Source organism: Diceros bicornis, chromosome 5 (assembly GCF_020826845.1).
Source record: "Diceros bicornis minor isolate mBicDic1 chromosome 5, mDicBic1.mat.cur, whole genome shotgun sequence".
In the NCBI taxonomy this organism is placed as follows: domain Eukaryota; kingdom Metazoa; phylum Chordata; class Mammalia; order Perissodactyla; family Rhinocerotidae; genus Diceros; species Diceros bicornis.
Window position 1 is genome coordinate 39,375,568 of NC_080744.1, and position 23,817 is coordinate 39,399,384.

The following is a 23,817-nucleotide window of genomic DNA, read 5'->3' on the forward strand; positions in this document are numbered from 1 at the left end:
TAGTTTTTTAATGTAGTCGTTAGGATTCTCCATATACAAGATCATGTCATATGCAAATAGAGAATTTTATGTCTTCCTTTTTTTTTTTTTTTTTTTTTGGTGAGCAAGATTGGCCCTGAGCTAACATCTGCCAATCCTCCTCTTTTTGCTGAGGAAGACTGGCCCTGGGCTAACATCCATGCCCATCTTCCTCTACTTTATATGGGATGCCACCACAGCATGGCTTGCCAGGTGGTGCATCGGTGCGCAACCGGGATCTGAACCAGCGAACCCTGGGCTGCCGCGGTGGAGTGCACGCACTCAACTGCTTGTGCCACTGGGCAGGCTGTGTCTTCCTTTTCAATCTGGATGTCTTTTATTTCTTTTTCTTGTCTGATCACCCTGGTAGAACCTTTAGTACAATTGAGTAGAAGTGGTGAGAGCTAATATCCTTGTCTTGTTTCTGATCTTAGGAGGTGATATTTCTTGTGCTTTCTGAATTCTCTCAGCTGTCTGAAAATGTCTTCAGCTTTGAAGGCTTCTTTTGATAGATCTAGAACATTAGGTTGACTCTTCAGATACTTGATGATGAATGTGTTATTCCACTGTTTTCTGGCTTACATTGTTTCTAATCAGTGTGTTGTTCTCATTGTTATTTCTCCAGTGTAATGTGTCTTTTTTTCCTCTGCTGCTTATTAGGTTTTTCTCTTGCTCTTTCATTTTCAGCAACCTGATCTTTATGTGCTTAGGTGTGACTTGCTTTGTATTTGTTATCCTTGGTGTTTGCTGAGCTTCTTGGATGTGCAGGTTAAAATCTTTCACTTTTGAAACATTTTTGTTCATTTTCTCTTCAAATATTTCTCCTTTCTTTCTCCTGTGTTTTTGGAAGTGCAGTTACTAGTATGTTAGATCATTTGGTGTTGTCCCACAGGTCTCTGACAATCTTTTCTATTCTCTTCTCTATTCTTTAGTTTAGGTGATTTGCGTTAGTTAATTTCAGCTCGCTTCTGGGTTTCAGATGTGTTAAGGGTGGAATTGGACTCCTCTCTCTGACAGAACCTTGGGATCTAAGTGCTGGGAGACTACAAGTTCTTGGTTTTCATGCTCAGCTTCCTACATCACTGCTGGTTATTCTGTGGAAGTCCCCTGGAGGATAATTGGTGGGAACAAGGACTAATTTTCTGTTTGGGGTTCTCTGGATTCTGGTCTGCCCGTACACAGGCATTAAAAGTTTGGCTAGCTTCTTTGTGTCCCAGCAAAGATTTTTTGCTTATAGCTACTGTTTTGTCTTTTCAGTTGTGCTTCAGGCAGTGTAAATGCTACTCAGGGTTGAAAGCAGGAGCAATCTGTGGTCACCTAGAGAAGGCTGGTCCCCCTTTTGAATTCAGTTCATTTAGACTTATGTGTGTCCAGAGGTCTTCAGTGTCTTTAAATAAAAAGACGGTTTTTAGTTTATCTGGTGTTTTCTCATTATTATGGCGTAAGTGATGGTTTTGTCATCTTCCACATTCTAACTGGAGGTGGAAGTGCTCCATTGAAGAATTTTTGAGCAAGGTCAAGATCTTAAGTCATCCAAGGACCAAGTAACTACACATTGATGGAATGTTTGCTTGTGCGTATTTGAGATAAATGAAAGTTTTACAAAGACAGTGACTTTAATTGGGTTAGTTAGTTCTAACGCATCCTCAAGATACATTGGTATAGCTTATATGCTGTCAGTGATTAATTGGGAGAAGGAGGAAACTAAAAAGATGATTTTATTTTTTAATGAATTATGAACACTAAATCTACTTGGGTCATATGTACTTGCTTTCCATTACCCTGCCCTTTGATTTTGGAAGAATTAATGGTGGATTCTTTACACTGAAAGTGAGTTTTTCTATTTTAAAGTTGAAAAATCACCTGGCAACAACATTGTGAATATACTAAAAAACTACTAGATTGTACATTTTAAAATGGTTAAAATGTGATGTTTTATGTAATATGAATTTTATCTCTATTTAAAAAAAATAATTAGTGGGCAATTTGAAAGACCCTTGCTGATGTTTATGGCAATTCGTAATTGTAATGGACATTTTATTGCTATTTTTTGTGTGTGTGTGAGGGAGATCAGCCCTGTGCTAACATCTGCCAATCCTCCTCTTTTTTTTTTTTTTTTTTTTTTGCTGAGGAAGACTGGTCCTGGGCTAACTCCCGTGCCCATCTTCCTCCACTTGATATGGGAGGTTGCCGCAGCATGGCTTGCCAAGCAGTGCGTCGGTGCGTGCCTGGGATCCGAACTGGCAAACCCCAGGCAGCCGCAGCGGAGCTCGCGCACTTAACCGCTTGGGCCACCAGGCCGGCCCCGACATTTCATTGCTTTTATTGGCAGTTGGTAATCAGCGTGGAGATATGTATAGTTTGATTTTGGGTCATTGCCAGCTGACTTTCAAAATTGAGTTGATTTGAAAAATACCATTAGGAAAACAAGTGTTATATCTTGCTTTTTGATTTAGTGATAAGAGGGTCACTTGTTGAAACTTTACTCTTTCTCTCTTTTTCTTGAGAAATTGATGGAAAATATAAAAGTGTGATGTTAATAAGCTTCTTTTGAGTATCTTATGTTATACAGAATGTTTTTTGAGGAATGGCTCATGAAATCTGATGTGTCACTTGGTTTCCAACAATCTTTTTTTCTCCTGACTCTTATTTATGGATAGTTCTATCCTTTTTAACCCTCCCTCCCCTGTCTCTCCAGTCTTGTCGCCAACAATTTTGAAGACGGCTCCCATGCAGCATCACCATTAGACCCGAATGGAAACTTCAATGTCGTCATTAAAGAGGAGCCTCTAGATGATTATGAATATGGACTTGGTGAGTGCCCAGAAGGGGTCACTGTGAAACAGGAAGAGACAGACGAGGAAACAGATGTATATTCAAACAGTGATGATGATCCTATACTAGAAAAACAGCTGAAGAGGCACAATAAAGTTGATAGCCTAGAAGCTGACCATTCGTCTTCTAAATGGCTACCAAACAGCCCATCAGGTGTTGCTAAAGCTAAAATGTTCAAATTAGACGCTGGAAAGATGCCAGTAGTCTATCTGGAGCCCTGTGCTGTCACCAAAAGCACAGTGAAGATTTCTGAGCTCCCCGATAACATGCTTTCCACATCTCGAAAGGATAAATCTTCTGTGTTGACAGAATTAGACTATTTGCCTATGTATGTTGAAAATTCCAATGAGACTGCCTTCTGCTTAGGCAAAGAATCAGAAAATAGTCTTAGAAAACATTCACCAGATCTCAGAGTGGTACAAAAATATCCGTCACTTAAAGAGCCTCAATGGAAATATCCTGATATATCTGACAACTTTAACACAGAAAGAATACTTGACAGTTCAGAGAGTTCAGCTGGGGACTCATTTTTAGGAAAAGAGGACTTGGGGAGAAAAAGGACAACTATGCTTAAGATTTCAACAGCCTCCAAAGCTGTGAATGCTAATCAGAATACCTCTTCAAATGTCCCTGGAAAAAGAGGAAGGCCACGAAAATTAAAACTCTCTAAGGCAGGGCGACCACCTAAAAACATAGGAAAATCTTTAACTTCTACCAAGAACACTCCTATGGGCCCTGGGAGTACATTTCCAGATGTGAAGCCTGATCTGGAAGATGTGGATGGTGTTCTCTTTGTTTCCTTTGAATCGAAGGTAAGATTGTCATTTTCAGCATTCTTTCAAAGGCCAAATAGTCATTCTTGAATTGTATACTGGCTGATAACTAACTTAGAATTTGGTTTTTGTGAATGCATCCATTATGTGAGGGTATGTGCCTGGAGAGAGGAGTGTCTCCAGAATGCTTGGTTTAGTTAACAGGCATCACTTAAGATATTTTTTTTGAGTGGACTTAAAAAATTGTGCCTGCTTTGATCTCAGTTCATGATTTTTGCATTATATTTAGCTGGAACTTTTAAAATCTTTGGATCTTACTGGAATTTTCGTTATTATGGACTTGAAAGAAGCATAAATACATGAAAAGTTCACTAACTCTTTTGGGACACCCGATCCCCTGATTTTCATCAGCAATAGCAGAGTACCATTGGATTTCCAAATATTAGTAGGCTTATTAATTCTGCTGTCTTACACATTGGTAGTTTCTTTGTTTATTTTACTCCACTCTTCAACTAGCTTATTTTTCTTAGATTTTTATAGAAGCATAGTCTTTCTAAACTGGCTACGCAGAGGTTCAGTTCTCTCTATCTGGTCTTTTGCTCCTTCTGTGTTAATTGCTGAGTAAGCTATTTTTACATAGGCTCTAAGAAATCAGTATTCAAACTGGCATAAATATAGTTTTAGGTCATTTACATGAGTATATTATATTCAGATTCTTTGCTTTCTTCTTTCTGATTATTAAAATGTTGTTCATGTAGAACATTTAGAAAATATCAAAAAGTATCAAAAAGAAAAAAATGTTCCTGGTTTACTTTTAAACTTTTAGAAGTGATATGAACTACATTTTTTTTTTTTTTTTTAAATATAGGAAGCTCTAGACATTCATGCAGTTGATGGGACAACAGAAGAACCCTGTAGTCTTCAGGCATCAACCACAAATGACCCAGGTATTATATAATAGTGTAAAAAGAGAGATATATTTGGAGTTGGGCTCTAGAAGTGGGGCTTTGGGGGACAAAAAAAGGGGGAGGATTGGCAATAGATGTTAGCTCAGAGCTACACAATGGAAGCTATGCAAAGGAAGATGCAATGTTCATTCTTCTGTGGTACGTAGTAGCTTATTTTATCATGTTTGTTTTCTGAGTAGGTTGCAGAGCACGAATTTCCCAGTTGGAAAAGGAATTGATAGAAGATTTGAAGGCCTTACGGCACAAGCAGGTGATACATCCTGGTCTTCAAGAAGGTAATATTCTCTAAAAAACATACAAGCCAATTTTTAGTTTTATTCTCTTTCTTCTCTCTTTTCCGTCTTTTCCCCCTCTTCCTTTTTCTCCTTCCCCCTTTTTCTGTTTTGCCTCCTTTCCCCCCATCTTTGATTTCATTTCTTTCAGCGGCTCTCTAAGCTTACATTTTTCTCTTCTTTCCTTCCATGTTTCTTTCCCTTAACTTAAAAACATGTGTAGGTCTTTTTTTTGTCCTAAGAGACACTTCTTTGTGAAGCACGGTATCTTATGCATTAAAAAAATGTATCATGATGAGAAAGTGTTGGTTTTTTTTTTTTTTTTTATAACCGAGTATTTCCCCCCTTATTTCTCATCTTTAAATTTTGGTTGCTTTTTTTTTTTTTGAGGGGAGAGTCCTACTTATTCTTATGTACTTAGTAATATATTTGAGTGTGTGAATAGAATACTTTTCTTTCTCATCGTGTGGCTGTAAACATATTATATTTCATATATTGCTTGGGACTTAATTTAAAATTTTCATTATGATCTCTATTTTGTTGTAATAGATTATCTTGACCTTGATTACATTGCTTAGTCCTTTTTTTTAAATAATGAAATCTATACTTACTACCATCATAGTAACTGCTAATTTTCCCATTTGCACTGTAAATGAAAGGTTGTAAGCCATGCCCCAAGTTTTAGTTTCTTAAATCTTTGATTTTAGGTGTGCTTCTTGGAGTAGTTTATTGAGTTTTTGACTATTGGTCAGTTTTCTTTTCAGAAGACTATCTAGCTGATTTACATTATATAGTAGATCATTTATATGAGCGTCTCAGCATTATATGCTAACAAACAAAAAGTTGATTTATAAAACGATAGTTTATTTTATTTTATTTATTTATTTATTTTTGTGAGGAAGATGAGCCCTGAGCTAACATCCATGCTAACTCCTCTTTTTGCTGAGGAAGACCGGCTCTGAGCTAACATCTATTGCCAATCCTCCTCCTTTTTTTTTCCCCAAAGCCTCAGTAGATAGTTGTATGTCATAGTTGCACATCCTTCTAGTTGCTGTATGTGGGACGTGGCCTCAGCATGGCCGGAGAAGCGGTGCGTCAGTGCGCGCCCGGGATCCGAACCCGGGCCGCCAGTAGCGGAGCGTGCACACTTAACCGCTAAGCCACAGGGCTGGACCATATATTTTGTTCTTTCAACCTAATCCCCGTGTTTGTTTTAGTCTTAGTTCTAGATTTAAATACATTCATTGTTCCCTACTGGTCTTTTTGCTCTGGTCTATTTGCCTGTTTCCTGGTTAGCTAAGGTTTGAGTTTTTTCTTTCTCTTATAGACATTTTAGTCAAATCTGTAATTTTTTTTGTGTGTGTAATGGGGGTTCCAAGTCAAATGCTTATGGAAACTATGCAGGTAACATAAAGTGAAATTAGCCTGAATTTGCTGCTGGGGTTGGACTCAGATGAGCTGGAGCACAGGTGTGTCTCCTAAAGGGGCAGCCACTTGAGAGGATTGTTGTCATATGGGAATGTGGGCCCAGTATTTTCAGAAATTCCCCTTGTTTAGTAGAAGCTGAAGTCATTTTTATGTAATGTCTCTCAATTTTTAAGTGGTGGCAGCTAATATTAGCTTTTTGGCAAAGCTTTAAAAACGCTGTGAGCCAAATAAAACGTATGTGAGCCATCAGTTTTGCTATACAGATGCTGCATTTGGTGTAATGTTCAAGTTTTTACTTAATTCTTAACGTTGTCAAAATTAATCCAATTGCATTCTTAGGTAGTTTTAGTTTTTTAAACTGCTAAATCTGTAATCCATTTGGTACTTACTTTTCGTAAGGTGTGAGGTAGAGTTCTATTTTGGATTTTTTTTTTTTTCTGTTTTATTTTGGCAGGTGTTCCCCCCCATGCCCTAACCTTTGCTTCTTAAGACTTAGAATTTCAAAAGAATAAGTTAATTTGGCTAAATATTTGTAGTAACTGAGTGACGCCAACCCCAGGTCTCTGAAGATAGTGAAAGGATTCTTCCATTCCTCTCTAAAAATTGATGCTTGAAGTACTTTGTTAAATTTCGATTTGATAATGTCATATTTCTTTACCTTTCTGTTAACTGTAGAGTTTCATTATTCTTTAGAAAATAAGCACTTAAAAATCTTTTTGAGCTGAAAAACCGAAGATCTCTTTGAGTCTGCTTTGAAATTGTGGAAGAAATGTTGGTTAAGCCTGAGACAGTGTTTTTACTGTTGTTGTTGGTAGTTTTGTTACTAAAGTAAAATAAGGTCCTTAATTTTGTTTTCCAGAGAACTATATTTTTCTGTCTCTCATACTGCCTTTACTATATCTAAATTGACTTATTTTCTATCAACCTGAAATTGTCATCCGTTTTTGAACTTAAAAGGTATTTTTGTAAAAGCATTTCTACTTCATTGCTACCAAGTTAATTCTATGTCAATTTTTAAATAAACTTTTTATCTTATGTAAGTTTTAGATCTGCAGAAAAATTGGGAACATAGTACACAGAGTTCCCATGTACTCTGTACCCAGTTTTCCCTATTATTAACATCTAACATCAGTGTAGTACATTTGTTCCAATTAGTGAACCAATATTGATATGTTATTATTAACTGAAGTCCATACTTTATTCAGATTCCTTAGTTACCTTTTTTGATTCCAGGACCCCATCTAGGAAACCACATTACATTTAGTAGTCATGTCTTCTTAGGATCCTTTTGGCTGGTACAGTTTCTCAGACTTTCTTTGTTTTTAATGACCTTGACAATTTTGAGGAGTACTGGTCAGGTATTTTGTAGAATGCCCCTTAGCTGGGATTTATCTGATGTTTTTTTTTATGGTTAGACTTTGGTTACATGGGATGGAGACCACAGAGGTAAAGTGCCATTCTCATCCCATCATATCAAGGGCACATCTTATCAACATGATTTGTCGCTGACCTTTCCATGCTGTACTCTTTGGAAGGAAGTGACTGTGTAGCCCACACTTAATGAGTGGGGAGTTATGCTCCACTTTCTTGAGGGTGGAGTATCTGCATAAATTATTTGGAATTCTTCTGCACCAGAGATTTGTCTTTTCTCCCTCGTTTGTTTGTTTAGTCATTTATTTATATCAGTATGGACTCTTGTCAGTTCTAATGTTAAATTCCTTTATGACAATCTTTCCAGAGCTCTCTGCCTTTTCCTTTTTAGTTATTTAAAACTTCTATTTTAGTTATTTAAAAATATTCTGAAAGTAGTGTTAAATCTATGATTAGCTGGAGTTTTTCAGCTATAGATATATATAGATACGTATATCTGCTTTTTTGTTCTGTGTTGGCTAGTTATATAGATGTTTATTCCTCTTGAGTGTGTTTTTGTGAATACTTTACATTTCATTGGGTTTAGCTAGAGGGAGGCATTTTTTTGCTACATTTTATTTTCTTAGGCGACTCTGCCTTTGAACCTAAAGGTTATCTTTTTTTCATTTCTATCTTTATGGGTCTTTTTTGTAATGGTGTGATAATATGTCTTTCAGAAGTAGCTCCTTATATGGTGAATAGGCAAAAGCATTTAGAAATATAATTTACTTTAAATTGTCATATGTGGAAAAGATTTTTTGTATTTTTGGGATATGCTTTCTGTGAGTTATTTTATTTTCTGCAAGCTGAAGTTATTCTTGTTCATATGAAACCAACTAAGTCTAGGTCTAATGTATCTGTTACTTGGGGAAGAATTTTCTTGCAGGACAAACATTTCAGGATAGTCTAGATAAGCTAAATTGGGAATTATTTAAATAATGTCCATATGCCATTGACCTCTCTATTTTTAGAGCTTTTAAAAAATTGATATGTATATTTAAAATAAATTTGGTCTTTTTGTTGTTGTTTTGAGACTTTGTGTCACTTTTGGGGGAGGGTGGCAGTTCAGAATACAAGTAAGTGCAGACAAGGAAATATGTGGGAAAGAACAGTCTCTAAATTTGATTGTATGGGTCTGGATTTTGCATGTCTACCTACTTAGCCTGTATGGTAACATTTTTAACAACTTAATTCCTTTCTTTCTACCTTATCTGTAGGCAGCTGTTCTGGCAGTTTTTGTCATTAATAATAATAATAATAAAGTATTTTTCTCTTCTCAAAGCACCACAGTATCTCATTTTATCCCTTTGTTTAGGATTTAGTTCTCACTTGACTTGCTGCAGTATCTTGCTTTCTAGTTGCACTCTGTTCTCCCTCTCCACCTTTCCTAGTTAATTCCTACTTAAGAATTACACCCCCTGTAAAGTTTTTTTTTTTTTTAAATTTTGTGTGTGTGTATGTGAGGAAGATTTGCCCAGAGCTAGCATCCGTGCCCATCTTCCTCTACTTTATACGGGACGCCACTAAAGCATGGCTTGATAAGCGGTGCGTCACTGGGTGCCCAAGATCCAAACCCGAAAACCCCGGGCCGCCGCAGCGGAGTGCATGCACTTAACTGCTATGCCACTGGGGTGGCCCGCCCTCTGTAAAGTTTTATCAGATTCTCTTGGGCTTTTCAAGTGTCATTTCTTTTTGTTTACCTCTCGTAGGACTTGTTTACTCTATTGTAACTACTAATGAGCCAGTTGGGAAAATATAACTAAAGCTCTTTGAGGTCTGGGAAATGTCTTTTATCTCTGTCACCATCTGTATTACAGGATATTTCACAGAGAAGGTGCAGTAAATTCTTAAAACATAAAAACCAGTGTGGTGGATTGGCATTGATTTTACTGATGAGGAAGCTAAAGCTGAGAAGTGTACCCCAAAGACAGGATTAAAAACCACTTGTTTTGACTTATAATCTTATTTTCTCCCCAGTTGATTGGAAACATGAGGGAAGAATGTTTTGTCTTATTGATGTTAGTTTTAATCACATGATGTGACTAGATAAAATAAAAATGATAAACTAAAAAATATTTGTTTTAAAGGACTAGAATTGCAGACTAAAACAGAATAGCCATCTTTTGTTCGGGTAAGTTCTACGTGGAGGATACACAAATTAGCCATGAGAATTTGTGGCTCATACCCTACCTAATGTCTTTACCTTTTTAGGGAACCAGCACTTTGTAAACTTTTTATTGGAAACCTGTGCCTATGACTTTTAATGGTTATTACTGTGATACTTAATACTTGGAACTCTTTTGCTTCAGTTGTGTTAAAACCGTTAAGTTAAATACTTTTCCCACTCCATAATATGAAGCCAGTAATCCACGAATGAGGAAGTCCAAATTAGAAGATTGTCACTAGTAACAGAAAAATGAAAATTTAAGAACAATAGGATGTAAATTTATATCAATAAGATTGGGACAGTTTTTAAAGCCCAATGTTATCAGACGTTGGAGAGGATGTGGATCAGCAAGAACTCTCATGCACTGCTGATGGGCATATAAATTGAGAGTAGTTTGGCAGTATCTAGTGCACACATTCCCAACTAGTGCATTGTTGCACATTGTTATCCATGGTTGTGTGACAGGTGTGCTCTTGAGATATTGATCTCCTCAGAGTGGCCAAGGAAGACCAAGAGAAGTTAATACTATAGATCTGGTTGCTTCCAGCCACAAGCAGCCTCAGGTTTACCCCAGTTTGTTATGTAATTATCATTTTCTTACATGCCATTGCATAAGAAGGATTCAGAATAATAACTAAGTGTATCAGTTAGAATTCTTAGTTGAAAACATCAGAATCCACTCTATAGATGAAATAGAATATGAATTTATTAAAGAATATCAGGTGACTTACAGAGTCTCCCAAAAGACGAGAGAAGCAGTCAGGAAAAATGCCCAAATTACATTCCCAGACTGCTCATACAAGCAATCCCACAGTATCAGACAGTCACCACCGTTTTCAATATGGACACTAAACACAATATACTACAGCTAGGACCTTGGTTACTTTTACCTGTAAAAGTTCTTAACTTGACCAAACACTCTCACTCTTATTTGCACAATTCTGCACAGTATCCGTTTCCTCGTGGTGCTCTCTTCTAAACTGGTCTTTCATGGATGCGTCTCATTGCCAAAACCTATGTCCCATGTCTGCGCATAAACTGCAAGGGAAGTTGGAAAGTGAATTTTTCTAACATCTACCTTGAAGAGGTAGGAGTAACAATGTGGAAAAGTAACAACTCTAGGAAGAGTGTTCACAATATTTTGGGCAGCCACAAAATATGTCAGACACTCACAATATTCATTACATTCAAAGATGAACATACCCCATTACATGGCAATTCCACTCCAGGGTAAATGTCATAAGGAAAAACTAAAGGCACTAGAGAAGGTCTCACACATGTTCACATGTGTAATGTAGATTCTTGTACAAGATGTACAGTTACACTGCAGCATTGTTTGTAATAGTTAAAAATAAGAAACAGCTTAATTCTCATCAGTAGGAGAATGGTAGATAAATTGGAGGATATTCATAATCTGGAATAGTGTACAGCAGTGAAAAGAAATGATCTAGAGATAAATCTGTCAACGTAGACAAATCTCAGATGTAAAATGTTAAGCAAAAAAAAAACTGTAAAAGGATATATAAAATAAATAAGTACTTTCCCCAAAGATTGCTTCTTCACCTACAAATAAGTCATAGTATTTATAGGCTTAATTAACCATAAATACCATGAATAGTAACTAGAGAATTAGCAGCCATAATCAGGCCAGAAGCTCAGTCTATGGCAAGTTTGTGTTAGAGGTCCTAGGAAGGGTTTAACCACAAAGGGTTAAAGCACAAACGATCTGAAGTCTGCTGTAGTTATGTATTAGTTATCTATTGTTGCTTAACAAATTACCACAAACCTAATGCCTTAAAACAGTGCATTTACTGCCTCTCAGTTTCGATGGGTGAGGAGTCGGCATGGCTTAACTGGGTCTTCTGCTTAAGAGTCTCACAAGGCTACAATCAAGGTGTCAGGACTGGTTTCTCATTAGAGGCTTGACTGGGGAGGGATCTGCTTCCAGGTTCTCTCAGGTTGTTGGCAGAATTTATATTCTTGTGGCTCTAGCAAGATGGGTGATATGCTCACTCTTATATTATCGTACACACGTAATTGTGTACATCCCATCCCTTTTGCCACATTCCATCAGTTAGAAACAAATCACAGGCCCTGCCCACACTCAGGTGGGGAGGGAGGAGGGGGGAGGCTTATACAAATAAGTAATTCCAGGAGGTGAGGATTATGGGGCCACCTTAAAGTCTGTCTGCCACTTTTTATTTTTATTTCATGATTTTTGCTCTCTGCTGTCTCTTTTCTATTAATGCCCCCACCACCAACCAAAGGTTAAAAAAACCAATATGATTTGTGGTCCTTTTTTCTTGTAGTGGGCTTAAAATTGAATTCAGTGGATCCAACAATGAGCATTGATCTTAAATATTTGGGAGTACAGCTACCTTTGGCTCCAGCCACTAGCTTTTCTTTCTGGAACCCTACAGGAACCAACCCTGCCTCTCCTGGTGAGTGTGTCGAGTTTGTAAAGTCAAACAAATTTGTGATACAAATAAAAAGCTACCTTTGTTAGAGACATTTAGGATATTCTAAAGTAGATCTTTTACCTAGTGGCATAGTCTTAACAATGATTTCTACATTTTAGATAAAGTTTTAGGAATTGGTTAGATATTAGATATTGGCTTGCTAGAACTTTGGTCATCTCTTTTACTTTTTCTTTTATAGATGCTGGATTTCCGTTTGTTTCTAGGACAGGGAAGACCAATGACTTCACCAAGATTAAGGGATGGAGAGGAAAGTTTCATAGTGCTTCTGCCTCTAGGAATGAAGGTAATTAGCTTTTTAAAAATTTATAAATAAGTTCGGAAAAATGTGGCCAAAGGTTTTTGTTAAAAGTCAGTCTTGGTGGTTTTTCTTCATCTCTTCTTTCCATGCTTTAAAATAAACTGGGCCAGCCCGGTGGCACAAGCGGTTAAGTGCACGCACTCTGCTTCAGTGGCCCGGGGTTCGCAGGTTTGGATCCCGGGCGCGCAGCGATGCACTGCTGGTTAAGCCATGCTGTGGCGGCGTACCATATAAAGTAGAGGAAGATGGGCACGGATGTTAGCTCAGGGAAAAGGAGAGGATTGGCATCAGATGTTAGCTCAGGGCTAGTCCTCACACACACAAAAAAATAAAAATAAAATAAAATAGGGCCAGCCCCGTGGCTTAGCGGTTTAGTGCGTGCGCTCTACTACTGGCGGCCCGTGTTCGGATCCCGGGCGCGCACTGACGCACTCCTTCTCGGGCCATGCTGAGGCTGTGTCCCGCATACAGCAACTAGAAGGATGTGCAACTATGACATACAACTATCTACTGGGGCTTTGGGGAAAAAAAAGGAGGAGGATTGGCAATAGATGTTAGCTCACAGCCGGTCTTCCTCAGCAAAAAAAAAAAAAAAAAAGGATTAGCACGGATGTTAGCTCAGGACTGATCTTCCTCACAAAATAAAATAAACTGAAAATAATTCTCGATTTTTGTTCGTTCCCCATGTTCCATAGCCCCAATCCTGGAGTTCAGTCCCTAACCATGTTAGGCTTAAATAATCCCTGCAGCCTTTGTAACTGCACTTCCTGTTATTCGTGTAGTTACAAAAAGCATCATTCTCAAGCATTATTTCACAACTGTATACTTCAGAACTGTATAGTGATTTCTGATAAAATTATACTTCAAAGTAAATTTCTAGGGCCGGCCCCGTGGCTTAGCGGTTAAGTGCGCGCGCTCCTCTGCTGGCGGCCTGGGTTTGGATCCCGGGCGCACACCGACGCACCGCTTCTCCGGCCATGCTGAGGCCACGTCCCACATACAGCAACTAGCAGGATGTGCAACTACGACATACAACTATCTACTGGGGCTTTGGGGGAAAAAAAAATAAATAAATAAAATTATCAAAGTAAACTTCTAATCCAAGCATTTTGACTGTATGCCTATTGGTCTCCTTTCTTAGTGCTTTTCCTTTCCCACTGCACTTTTTTGCGGTTTACACTCTAACCAGATAAATATAGCATTTGTCCATAATAGTTTTTCTCATTGTTGAATCTTTGTACTGTGTTATAATAGTGTAATACTTGTCTCTTTACTAAGCTTGTTCTTAAAAACTAAATTTTAGGGGCTGGCCCAGTGGTGTAGCGGTTAAATTTGCGCACTCTGCCTCGGCGGCCTGGGGTTTGCAGGCCTGGATCCTGGGTGCCGATTGACGCACCACTTATCAAGCCCTGCTGTGGCGGCATCCCATATAAAGTAGAGGAAGATGGGCACGGATGTTAGCCCAGGACTGATCTTCCTCAGCAAAAAGAGGAGGATTGGCATCGGATATTAGCTCAGGGCTAATCTTCCTCACAAAAAAACCCCAAAAAAACCCAAAACAAACAAAAGACAAAATTTTAGACTCTTCTTTTTGTGCTCTTACCTGTTCTTTTGTGTTTTGTATGAGAGAGTCCAGGTACTGCAGTCTCTTAAAAATGATCTTTTGGCATTCTGTTGAGGTCAAATTTAAGTATATTTTTACTTATGTGAGGTCTCTATACTAAGGTCATAAGTTATCAAAGATTGTAAACTCTTATCTTAGTGTTAATTATTAGCACTTGCAAAAATTAATGCTAAATATGTAATAAAATAATATTAGCTAATGGGTTTTAGTGTAATTAGCATATGACATTTGATCTCTTCTCTTGGTTTTATATTTTATATTTTTCTTCATTCTAAGGAGGGACAGTTTAGAAGATTCAGTAGCTTATAACTTATTGCTTCTGGCCTTTTTTAGTGTTTTTTCTAGAGATCTAAAGATCTGTCCTAGATTTCTTTAAGTATCTGTGTCTCCTTATTTCTAGGTGGAAATTCAGAAAGTTCACTGAAAAACCGTTCTGCTTTCTGCAGTGATAAGCTAGATGAGTACTTGGAAAATGAAGGCAAGCTGATGGAAACAAGCATGGGTTTCTCTTCCAATGCTCCCGCATCTCCTGTGGTATACCAGCTTCCCACCAAGAGTACCAGCTATGTCCGAACACTTGATAGTGTACTAAAGAAGCAGTCTACCATTTCCCCTTCTACCTCTTACTCTTTGAAGCCTCATTCTGTACCCCCTGCCTCTCGAAAGGTGAAGTCTCAGAACAAGCAGGCAACTTGCAGTGGCCGAACTAAGTCATCTTATAAATCCATTTTACCATACCCTGTTTCACCAAAGCAGAAACACACTCATATGATTCCAGGGGATAAGGTTACCAAGAATTCTTCCAGCACCATCTCAGAAAATCAAGTGAATAACTTTGTTGTGCCAACTTTAGATGAAAATACATTTCCAAAGCAGATTAGTTTGCGACAGGCACACCAACAGCAGCAGCAACAGCAACAGGGAACTCGCCCTCCAGGCTTGTCTAAATCTCAAGTGAAGCTAATGGACCTGGAAGACTGTGCACTTTGGGAAGGAAAACCAAGGACCTATATCACCGAAGAGCGAGCAGACGTATCTTTAACAACTCTGCTTACTGCTCAAGTAAGTTTCTGTTGTCTTCCAGAAGCATATTAGTTCTTGGCTAGAAAGAATTAGGTTAGTGAGGGGAAGTGGGAATAGGGCTTTTTGGCAGGAGGATCGGGCATAGTTACAACTAAGGAGCTGTCTTCCACATTTCTCCTTTGTCAACTAGATACCCAAGTGTAGATCCCTCCCGCCAGCAGAGGGAGACAGTACAGTTGTGCTTTGAATAATATCTCTCTCCTGTATAAAGGCAGCTGGCCGTTCTGAAAGTCTCTAATTTCATTCTCCAGTGTGTGGGCAAGTACATTTGCTGATCTTATTAGAACAGCTTTGGAAATTCTGCTTAAAGGGTACTAAATCCCAGTAAATCCAAAAAATTATAAACATATGGAGAAAGAGCTTTTTGTCTGTTGTAAAATTTTATGTTAAGAATTTTTTTTATCATTGGTTCACCTGTCTTAGCAGCCTGTGGTGCATGTGAAATGACACAACAGCAAGTGGATAATTTTTTCATGAAATTTCTGTATTTTACCTTCCATTTTTTAATTCTGTGACAAATTCTACAGCTGAAAATCATCAGATGTTAGGACTAAATACAAAATGTCCTTTATTATTGATAATTCCCAAAGAGTTCTATGCACGTATTATCCTATTCCCTTTTTATTAATTACTGTAGAACGGGGGTCGGCAAACTGTTCATGTAAAGGGCCAGATTATAATTTTAGGCTTTGCAAGCCCATACACTCTGTTGCAGTTACTCAGTTCTGCTGTTGTAATGCCATAGACATGTAAATGAAGGAGCCTGGCTCTGTTCCAATGAAACTTTATGTATGAAACAGACTGGCTTTGGCCTATGGGCCTTAAGTTTGTCAACCTCTGCCCTAGAACATTATGTGTGATTTCTGTTGATAATAAGTTCATACTTGTTGATATTTTGGCTCATAATTAGTTAAAATATTTATTCTCTTGCTCGTCTGTGGTACGCATTAGAATGGGAGATTGCTCAGAATCCTGGTGATATTCATGTTCTGTTTTTTGAAGCTGTGCTAATCTTGTGCTGTTAGTACTGAGTGCTCAGAGTCAGAGAAGAAGGCAGACTAATATATAAGTAATTAGTGGTGTTAGGGGATGATTTAATAGATTTACAATTTTCTGCTTTAACTTTAGGCATCTCTCAAAACTAAACCCATCCACACAATCATAAGGAAACGAGCCCCTCCATGCAACAATGACTTCTGTCGATTGGGTTGCATATGTTCAAGTCTAGCTTTGGAGAAGCGCCAGCCTGCTCATTGCCGCCGACCAGACTGCATGTTTGGCTGCACTTGTTTGAAAAGAAAAGTTGTACTTGTTAAGGGGGGATCCAAAACTAAGCATTTCCAGAGGAAAGCTGCCCATCGTGATCCAGTATTTTATGATCCTCTGGGAGAGGAGCAAAGAGAAGAAGAAGAGACAGTCAAGGAGGAGGAAGAACAATTGAAAGAGAAAAAGAAAAGAAAGAAGCTAGAATACAGTGAGTATTAATTGAGAGTTAAAACAGAGTATAGATTTATTTTTTTAGAAAGTATGGTTATTTGAAATGTATTTCAAATATTACTATTACTTTAATTCTGATCAATGATCTAAGAAGAATTTTGAGAAATTCTTATTATCCTTAAATGCTTGTCCTGTGTGGCATGTGTGATACACACACATACATACACGCACGCGTGTGCCTTTTTTAAGTTGAATTTTTCTCTTTAAGGTGGCTTTTTGTGCTAAATTTGAACCATTCTCTCATTTGAACTTTCAGAATGCCTTTGAATCTTAATCTGTTTTTCTGCATTCCTCCCCCTACTGGCTTAAAAGGTCACCTATAATGTAGTAAATTAAAATATACTGGGGGCTGGCCCAGTGGCGTAGCAGTTAAGGTCGCGCATTCCACATTGGCGGCCTGGGGTTCGCCGATTCAGATCCTGGGCACGGACGTACTCACCGCTCATCAGACCATGCTGAGGCAGCATCCCATATAGAAGAGCTACAGCTCTACAACTATGATACACAACTATGTTCTGGGGCTTGGGGGAGAAAGAAAGGAAAAAAGGAAGATTGGCAAGACATATTAGCACAGGGCCACTCTTCCTCAAAAGAAAAAAAGTGTGTTGTTTAATTTCCACGATTTTGTGAATTTTCCATTTCCCTTTTGTTACTGATTTCTGATTTCATGCTGTTGTGGTCAGAGAAGATAATTTGTATGGTATCTATCTTTTAAAATCTATTGAGGGCCGGCCCTGTGGCTTAGCGGTTAAGTGCGTGCGCTTTGCTACTGGCGGCCCACGTTCAGATCCCAGGCGCACACCAACGCACCTCTTCTCCGGCCATACTGAGGCCGCGTCCCTCATACAGCAACTAGAAGGATGTGCAACTATGACATACAACTATCTACTGGGGCTTTGGGGAAAAAAAAAATAAATAAAATTATAAAATCCATTGAGACTTAATTCGTGGCCCAACATATGGACTATCCTGGAAAATATCCCGTGTGCACTTGAGAAGAATGTGTTTTCTGTGTTGGGTAGAATGTTCTATATGTGCCTGTTAGATCTAATTGGTTTATTGTGTTAAGTCTTCTATTTTCTTTTCTTCTGTCTGGTTGTTCTATTCATTATTGTGAGCGGAGTATTGAAGGCTTCAACTCTTACTGTAGAACTGTATTTCTGACTTGAGTTCTGCCAGTTTTTGCTTCATATATTTTGGTCTGTCATTAGGTGTGTAAATAATTTATTTCCTCTGAATGTATTGAACCTGTTATTAATATATAATGCCCTTCTTTGTCTCTTGCAACCTTTTTAGATTTCATGTATATTTTGTCTGATATTAGTATAGCCACCCCTGCTCTTTTTTAGTTATTATTTGTGTGGAATATCTTTTTCCATCCTTTCACTTTTAACCTGTTTATGTCTTTGGACCTCAAGTGAATCTCTTGTAGACAGGATATAGTTGGATCGTGTGTTTTTATCAATTCTAAGGATCTGTCTTTTGATGGGAGAATTTAACCTGTTTGCATTTAAGATAATTACTGATAAGGAGGGAGAGTTACTTCTATAATTTGTGCTGTTTTCTGTATGCCTTATGGCTTTTTTGTTTTCTATATGCCTTATAGCTTTTTTGTCCCTCATTTCCTGCATTACTGCCTTCTTTTGTGTTTAGTTGAAATTTTGTAGTGAAATGTTCAAATTCTGATTTCCTTTTATGTATGTTCTATAGCTGTTGTCTTTGTGGTTACGAGAGGAATTACATCCTAAAGTTATAACACTCTAATTTGAATTTATACTGACTGACCTTCAGTAACATATAAAAACTTTGCTCCTTTACAGCTCTGTCCCCACCCCTTTTGGTTGTTGATGTCACAGTATTACATCTTTATACATTGTGTGCCCAAAAACATAAACTAATAATTTTTAAAAATGCATTAGTCTCTTAAATTATGTAGAAAACAAAATTTGGAGTTACAAACCAAAGTTACAGTAATACTAATTTTCACACTAATAATTTTTTTTTCTTTAAATGTATTTGTCTCTTAAATATGGTAGGAAAAAAGGTACAGTTACAAACCATTGTTATAATAGTACTAGCTTTAATAGTGCCCATGTGTTTAGCTTTAGTGAGATCTTTATTTTTCCATATGGCTTTGAGTTATTGTCTAGTGTCCTTTCATTTCACCTTACAGACTTCCTTGAGCATTTCTTGGAGGCAGGTTGAGTGGTCACGAACTCCTTGAGCTTTTGTTTGTCTGGGAAGTTCTTAATTTCTCTCTCACTCTTGAAAGACAGTTTTGCCAGATGCAGGATTCTTAGTTGATAGTTTTTTTCTTTTGGCACTTTGAATATATCAGCCCGCTGTCTGCTGGCCTCCAAAGTTTCTGATGAATAATCTGCTCATATTTTTATTGAGGATTCCTTGTTCGTGATGATTTATTTCTCTCTTGCTGCTTTAAGGATTCTCTCTTTCTCTTTTGAAAATTTGATTATACAGTCATGTACAGCATAATGAAATTTTGGTCAGTGATACGACGGTGGTCGCATAAGATTAGTACCATATAGTCTAGGTGTGTAGTAGGCTTTACCATCTAGATTTGTGTAAGTACACTCTATGATGTTTGCACAGTGATAAAGTCGCCTAATGACATGTTTCTCAGAGTGGATCCCCATCATTAAGCAATGCCTGACTGTAACGTGTCTCAGTGTGGATCTTTTTGAGTTCATCTTACTTGGAGTTTGTTGAGCTTCTTAGATGTTCATATTCATGTCTTTCCTCAAATTTGGGAAGTTTTTAGCCATTATTTCTTCAGATATTGTCTCTGCCCCTTTCTCTTTTTCTTCTTTTTCCAGAACTCCCATTATGTGCATGTTGGTCCACTTGATGGTGTCCCACAGGTCCCTTAGGCTCTGTTTGCTTTTCTTCAATATCTTTTATTTTTGTTCCTCAAACTCCATAATTTCCATTGTCCTATCATCAAGTTCATGGATTCTTTCTTCTTCTTGTTCAAATCTGCCTTTAAATCCCTCCAGTGCATTTTTCATTTCAGTTATTGTACTTTTTCAGCTCCAGGTTTTCTTTTTGATTTGTTTTCAGGTTTTCTATCTGTTTGATATTTCCATTTTGTTCACACATTGTTTTCTTGACTTTCTCCACGTCTTCCTTTATTTCCTTGAGCACCTCTAAGGCAGTTGTTTTAAAGTCTTTGGTATATCTCCTATTAAGGTCCTTTCCAGGGACAGTTTTGGTTGATTTATTTTTTTTCCTTTGAATGGGCCATAATTTCCTGTTTTTTTTATATGCCTTGTGATGTTTTGTGGAACACTGGACATTTAAATCTAATAGTGTGGTAACTCTGGAAATCAGATTGTCTTCCTTCCCCAGGGTTTGGATTTTTTTGTTATTTATTTATTTATTTTTTGATTACTGTAGGCTGTCTTTGTGCCGAGGATCAGCCTGAGGTGTAAACTTAAGGTCTTCTCAGGTCTTTTCTGAGCCTTTCCTGGGGCATGCATGGTCATTTTCTAATTTTTCCTGTATATGCAGTTGTTTTTGAATTTTCTAGTCTTTAATGTCTGGCTCCTGAAAGGGGAAAAAGTGAAAAATGAAGGGGAGAAGAAGGATGGTGGCTTTTTCAATTCCCTGGAAGTCGCTTAAGACAGTTGGATAAGGGCTTGGAACAGTCGGGGGAGGTACAACAACAGTGACTGCCTACCTCTTTGTCTGCACCTCTGTGATCAGAAGCAGCAATAAGAGCAGAGCTTCTTGATGTTTGGAAGACAGATGCCTTTTTCCCCTGCTGGCTCCCCAAGCTGTGTGCAAGCTGCCCCAAGAACACATACACAGCTGCCTGCCAGGGCGTGGGGAAGGAGTAGCTGCTACTGTGCTAAGAGCTGAAACTGACCACAATTAGTGACACTTTATTGTCCAAGTCTTCCCCCAGAAGTTTCAAGCCCTCCACAGACTCCCGAGGTCCAAAATAATTACATCAGGCAGATTCTATGGTGCAGTTGTTCAGATGGAGAGGCACATTTCTTGGTGCTTCCTACACTGCCATCTTCCCAGAATCCTCTCAACATCCATTCTTGATTTAAATAATAACTGATAGCAAGCAAAACTGAATACTGTAAAGGTCTCACTTCTCATTTTCATCTGTAATTTTATTGTAATCCTAATCAAAATCTTGAAAGGTTTTATGTGAAACTTGAAAAGCTGGCTCCAGAATTTACATGGAAATGCTAAGGACCTAGATGTAGCCAGGGCAATCTTAAACAATGACAAGGTGGGAGGACTTGCCCTATTGGATATCAAAACTTACAAAACTACCACGTTTAAGACAGGGTGATACTGGCTTGAGGATAAAATGAATAGACCAGTAGAACAGAATAGAGAGGCTAAAATAGATTCAAACATATATGGACAAAATGGCAGAGGAATAAGGAAAGGATGATCTTTTTAATAAATGGTGGTGGGATCACTGAATATCCATTTGGGAAAAAGTGAAACATTTTATTCCTCACACCATACATAGAAATAATTTCTAGGTGGATTATAAACCTAATTGTGAAAAGCTAAACAACACAACTTTTAGAAGATAATATAGAAGAATATATATATATATGATCTCTCATTAGGAAAAGATTTCTTAAGCATGACTGAAGAAAACACCAATCCTTAGAATAAAGATTAATACATTTGGTTAGTTAAAAATGAGAAATTCAGGTCTTTAAGACATTAAGTTAGTGAAAATAGAAGCTACAGTGAGAGAACAGATCTTTGCAATACCTAACTAAGGACCTGTATTCAGAATATATAAAGATGTCTGCAAATTAAGCAGAATTAAACAGTCCCATAAAAAATGGGCAGGACTTTTAGAGGCACTTCATAAAGAAGGATGTTGAATATCTCATTCATAATTAGGGAAATGCGAAGTAAAGTCACAGCAAGATTCCACTACATACCTGCTGGAATGGTTATAATTAGTATCCTCTGATAATATCAACTTGTGATAAATGGAAACTCTCATACACTGCTGATGGGAATATAAATTGATATAACCACTTTGGAAAATAGTTTGGAAATATTTACTAAAGTTGGTGATACACTTTCCCTGTCCTAGTAGTTTGACTCCAGAGTAACCAGCAGAACTGCATTGTACAAGAGTGTTTATGGCATTGTGATTCACAGTAGCTACAACCTTGAAACAACCCCAGATATCGAACAACAGTAGAATGAATAAACAATAGTATGAATAATCAGTGGAATAGTATACCACAGTAAAAATAAATTATGGGTATGTGCAACAGCATAGATGCCTTTTACAAATATAATGTTCAGTGGAAAAAAAAAGCTGGGCAAAAGAATACATCTCTGTGATTACATTTGTATAAATTCTAAAAGCTGACAAAATTAAGCTGTGATGTTTAGGGGTATGTTTTTTGGTATTAAAAAAGGAAAGCAGGGGGGCTGGCCCTATGGCTTGGCGGTTCAGTGCATGCGCTCCGCTACTGGTGGCCCGGGTTCGGATCCCAAGCGCGCACTGACGCACCGCTTCTCCGGCCATGCTGAGGCTGTGTCCCACATACAGCAACTAGAAGGATGTGCAACTATGACGTACAACTATCTGCTGGGGGGCTTTGGAGGAAAAAAAAAAGGAGGAGGATTGGCAATGGATGTTAGCTCAGAGCCGGTCTTCCTCAGCAAAATGAGGAGGATTAGCACGGATGTTAGCTCAGGGCTGATCTTCCTCACAAAAAAAAAAAAAAAAAGGAAAGCAGGGAGGTGGCTATCATTTAAGTGATTCTCTTGTGGGAAGGGATTGTGATTGAGAAAGGGCATGCAAAGGCTTCTGGGGTCAATGGCTGTATTCCATTTCTTGACCTGTATAGTGAGTGTTTACATGATTGTATACTTATTAATATGTATTAAGCTGTAAATACATTGTTTCTGCACTTTATGGGTGTTACATTTTACCCATGGGTATATATATTATAGAAAGGTTTAAAACGCCTATAAAAATGGGAGAGAGAAGAGTATAGTATGCTGATGATTAGCATAGCAGTTTTCTGGGACTTCTGTGTCTAACACTGTTCATTTGTGGAGCAACTACTATGGACACTTCCAGGAGTAGAAGGCGGTAAGATACAGACAATTATAATTTTATTTATTTATTTTTCCCCCCAAAGCCCCAGTAGATAGTTGTATGTCATAGCTACACATCCTTCTAGTTGCTGTATGTGGGACGCGGCCTCAGCATGGCCAGAGAAGTGGTACGTCAGTGTGCACCCGGGATCCGAACCCGGGCCACCAGTAGTGGAGCATGCGCACTTAACCGCTAAGCCCCGGGGCCGGCCCGATACAGACAATTAAAACAGAGTCCATCTCTAAGAGGTTACCGTTAATTTGACAAAAGAGATATGCGGTAAACATATAGATAGGAATTTTTTGTAATTTTAAGTGCCACAATAACGAAAGTGCCATAATCTTTTAAGTGTCATGAACAAAAGGTTTATTGAGAGCCCAGAAAACAGAGTGATAATGCTAGGGTACCTTGGGAAGGTAATATATATTAGGAGGCATTTGAATAGAAATAAGGGGATACCACTTCAAACCTTATGAAATGGGTTTCTGTTCTTGGCTTCTGTGAATCTATGCTACTCTGTTTCTTCTCTTCATCTTGCCTCTGCTAGCTCCTTTTTTCTGGGTTTTGGGTGAAGGGTAGAAGGATCTCTAGTATATTGTGAAGGGGAGAAGAGAAGTGCTCTATCTTGGATCCCAGGCCGTGGAAAGGAATCAAATGGACAACGAGCTAATGGAGTGTGATGAATTGGTTTGTTGTTCTTGACCTTGTGGGGAGTCTTGTCCATTTTCGTGGCTTCAGCTGTAGTCTCTGCCAATGATAGTCCTGATTTTTATTGCTTACCCTATTTGATTATGTTGCTGTCACATCAATCTTACACGTCCTAAACAGAACTGAACTTCT

At 38.1% G+C, this 23,817-nt stretch overlaps 1 protein-coding gene across 22 annotated transcripts in view; it reads left to right on the plus strand.

Annotated features, from left to right (window-relative positions):
• The window catches only part of MGA (MAX dimerization protein MGA), a 156,877-nt gene that overhangs the window by 100,700 nt on the left and 32,360 nt on the right, over positions 1-23,817 (plus strand). For 18 of the 22 annotated variants that reach the window (XM_058541294.1, XM_058541295.1, XM_058541292.1 and 15 more), the window contains exons 3-9: positions 2,717-3,665; positions 4,495-4,573; positions 4,771-4,869; positions 12,181-12,312; positions 12,530-12,634; positions 14,674-15,335; positions 16,485-16,830. In XM_058541294.1, coding sequence (XP_058397277.1) covers positions 2,717-3,665; positions 4,495-4,573; positions 4,771-4,869; positions 12,181-12,312; positions 12,530-12,634; positions 14,674-15,335; positions 16,485-16,830 — 2,372 coding nt within the window. The remainder of the gene's footprint in view (positions 1-2,716; positions 3,666-4,494; positions 4,574-4,770; positions 4,870-12,180; positions 12,313-12,529; positions 12,635-14,673; positions 15,336-16,484; positions 16,831-23,817) is intronic. The other 4 variants (XM_058541296.1, XM_058541299.1, XM_058541305.1 and 1 more) reach the window with 1 other exon arrangement.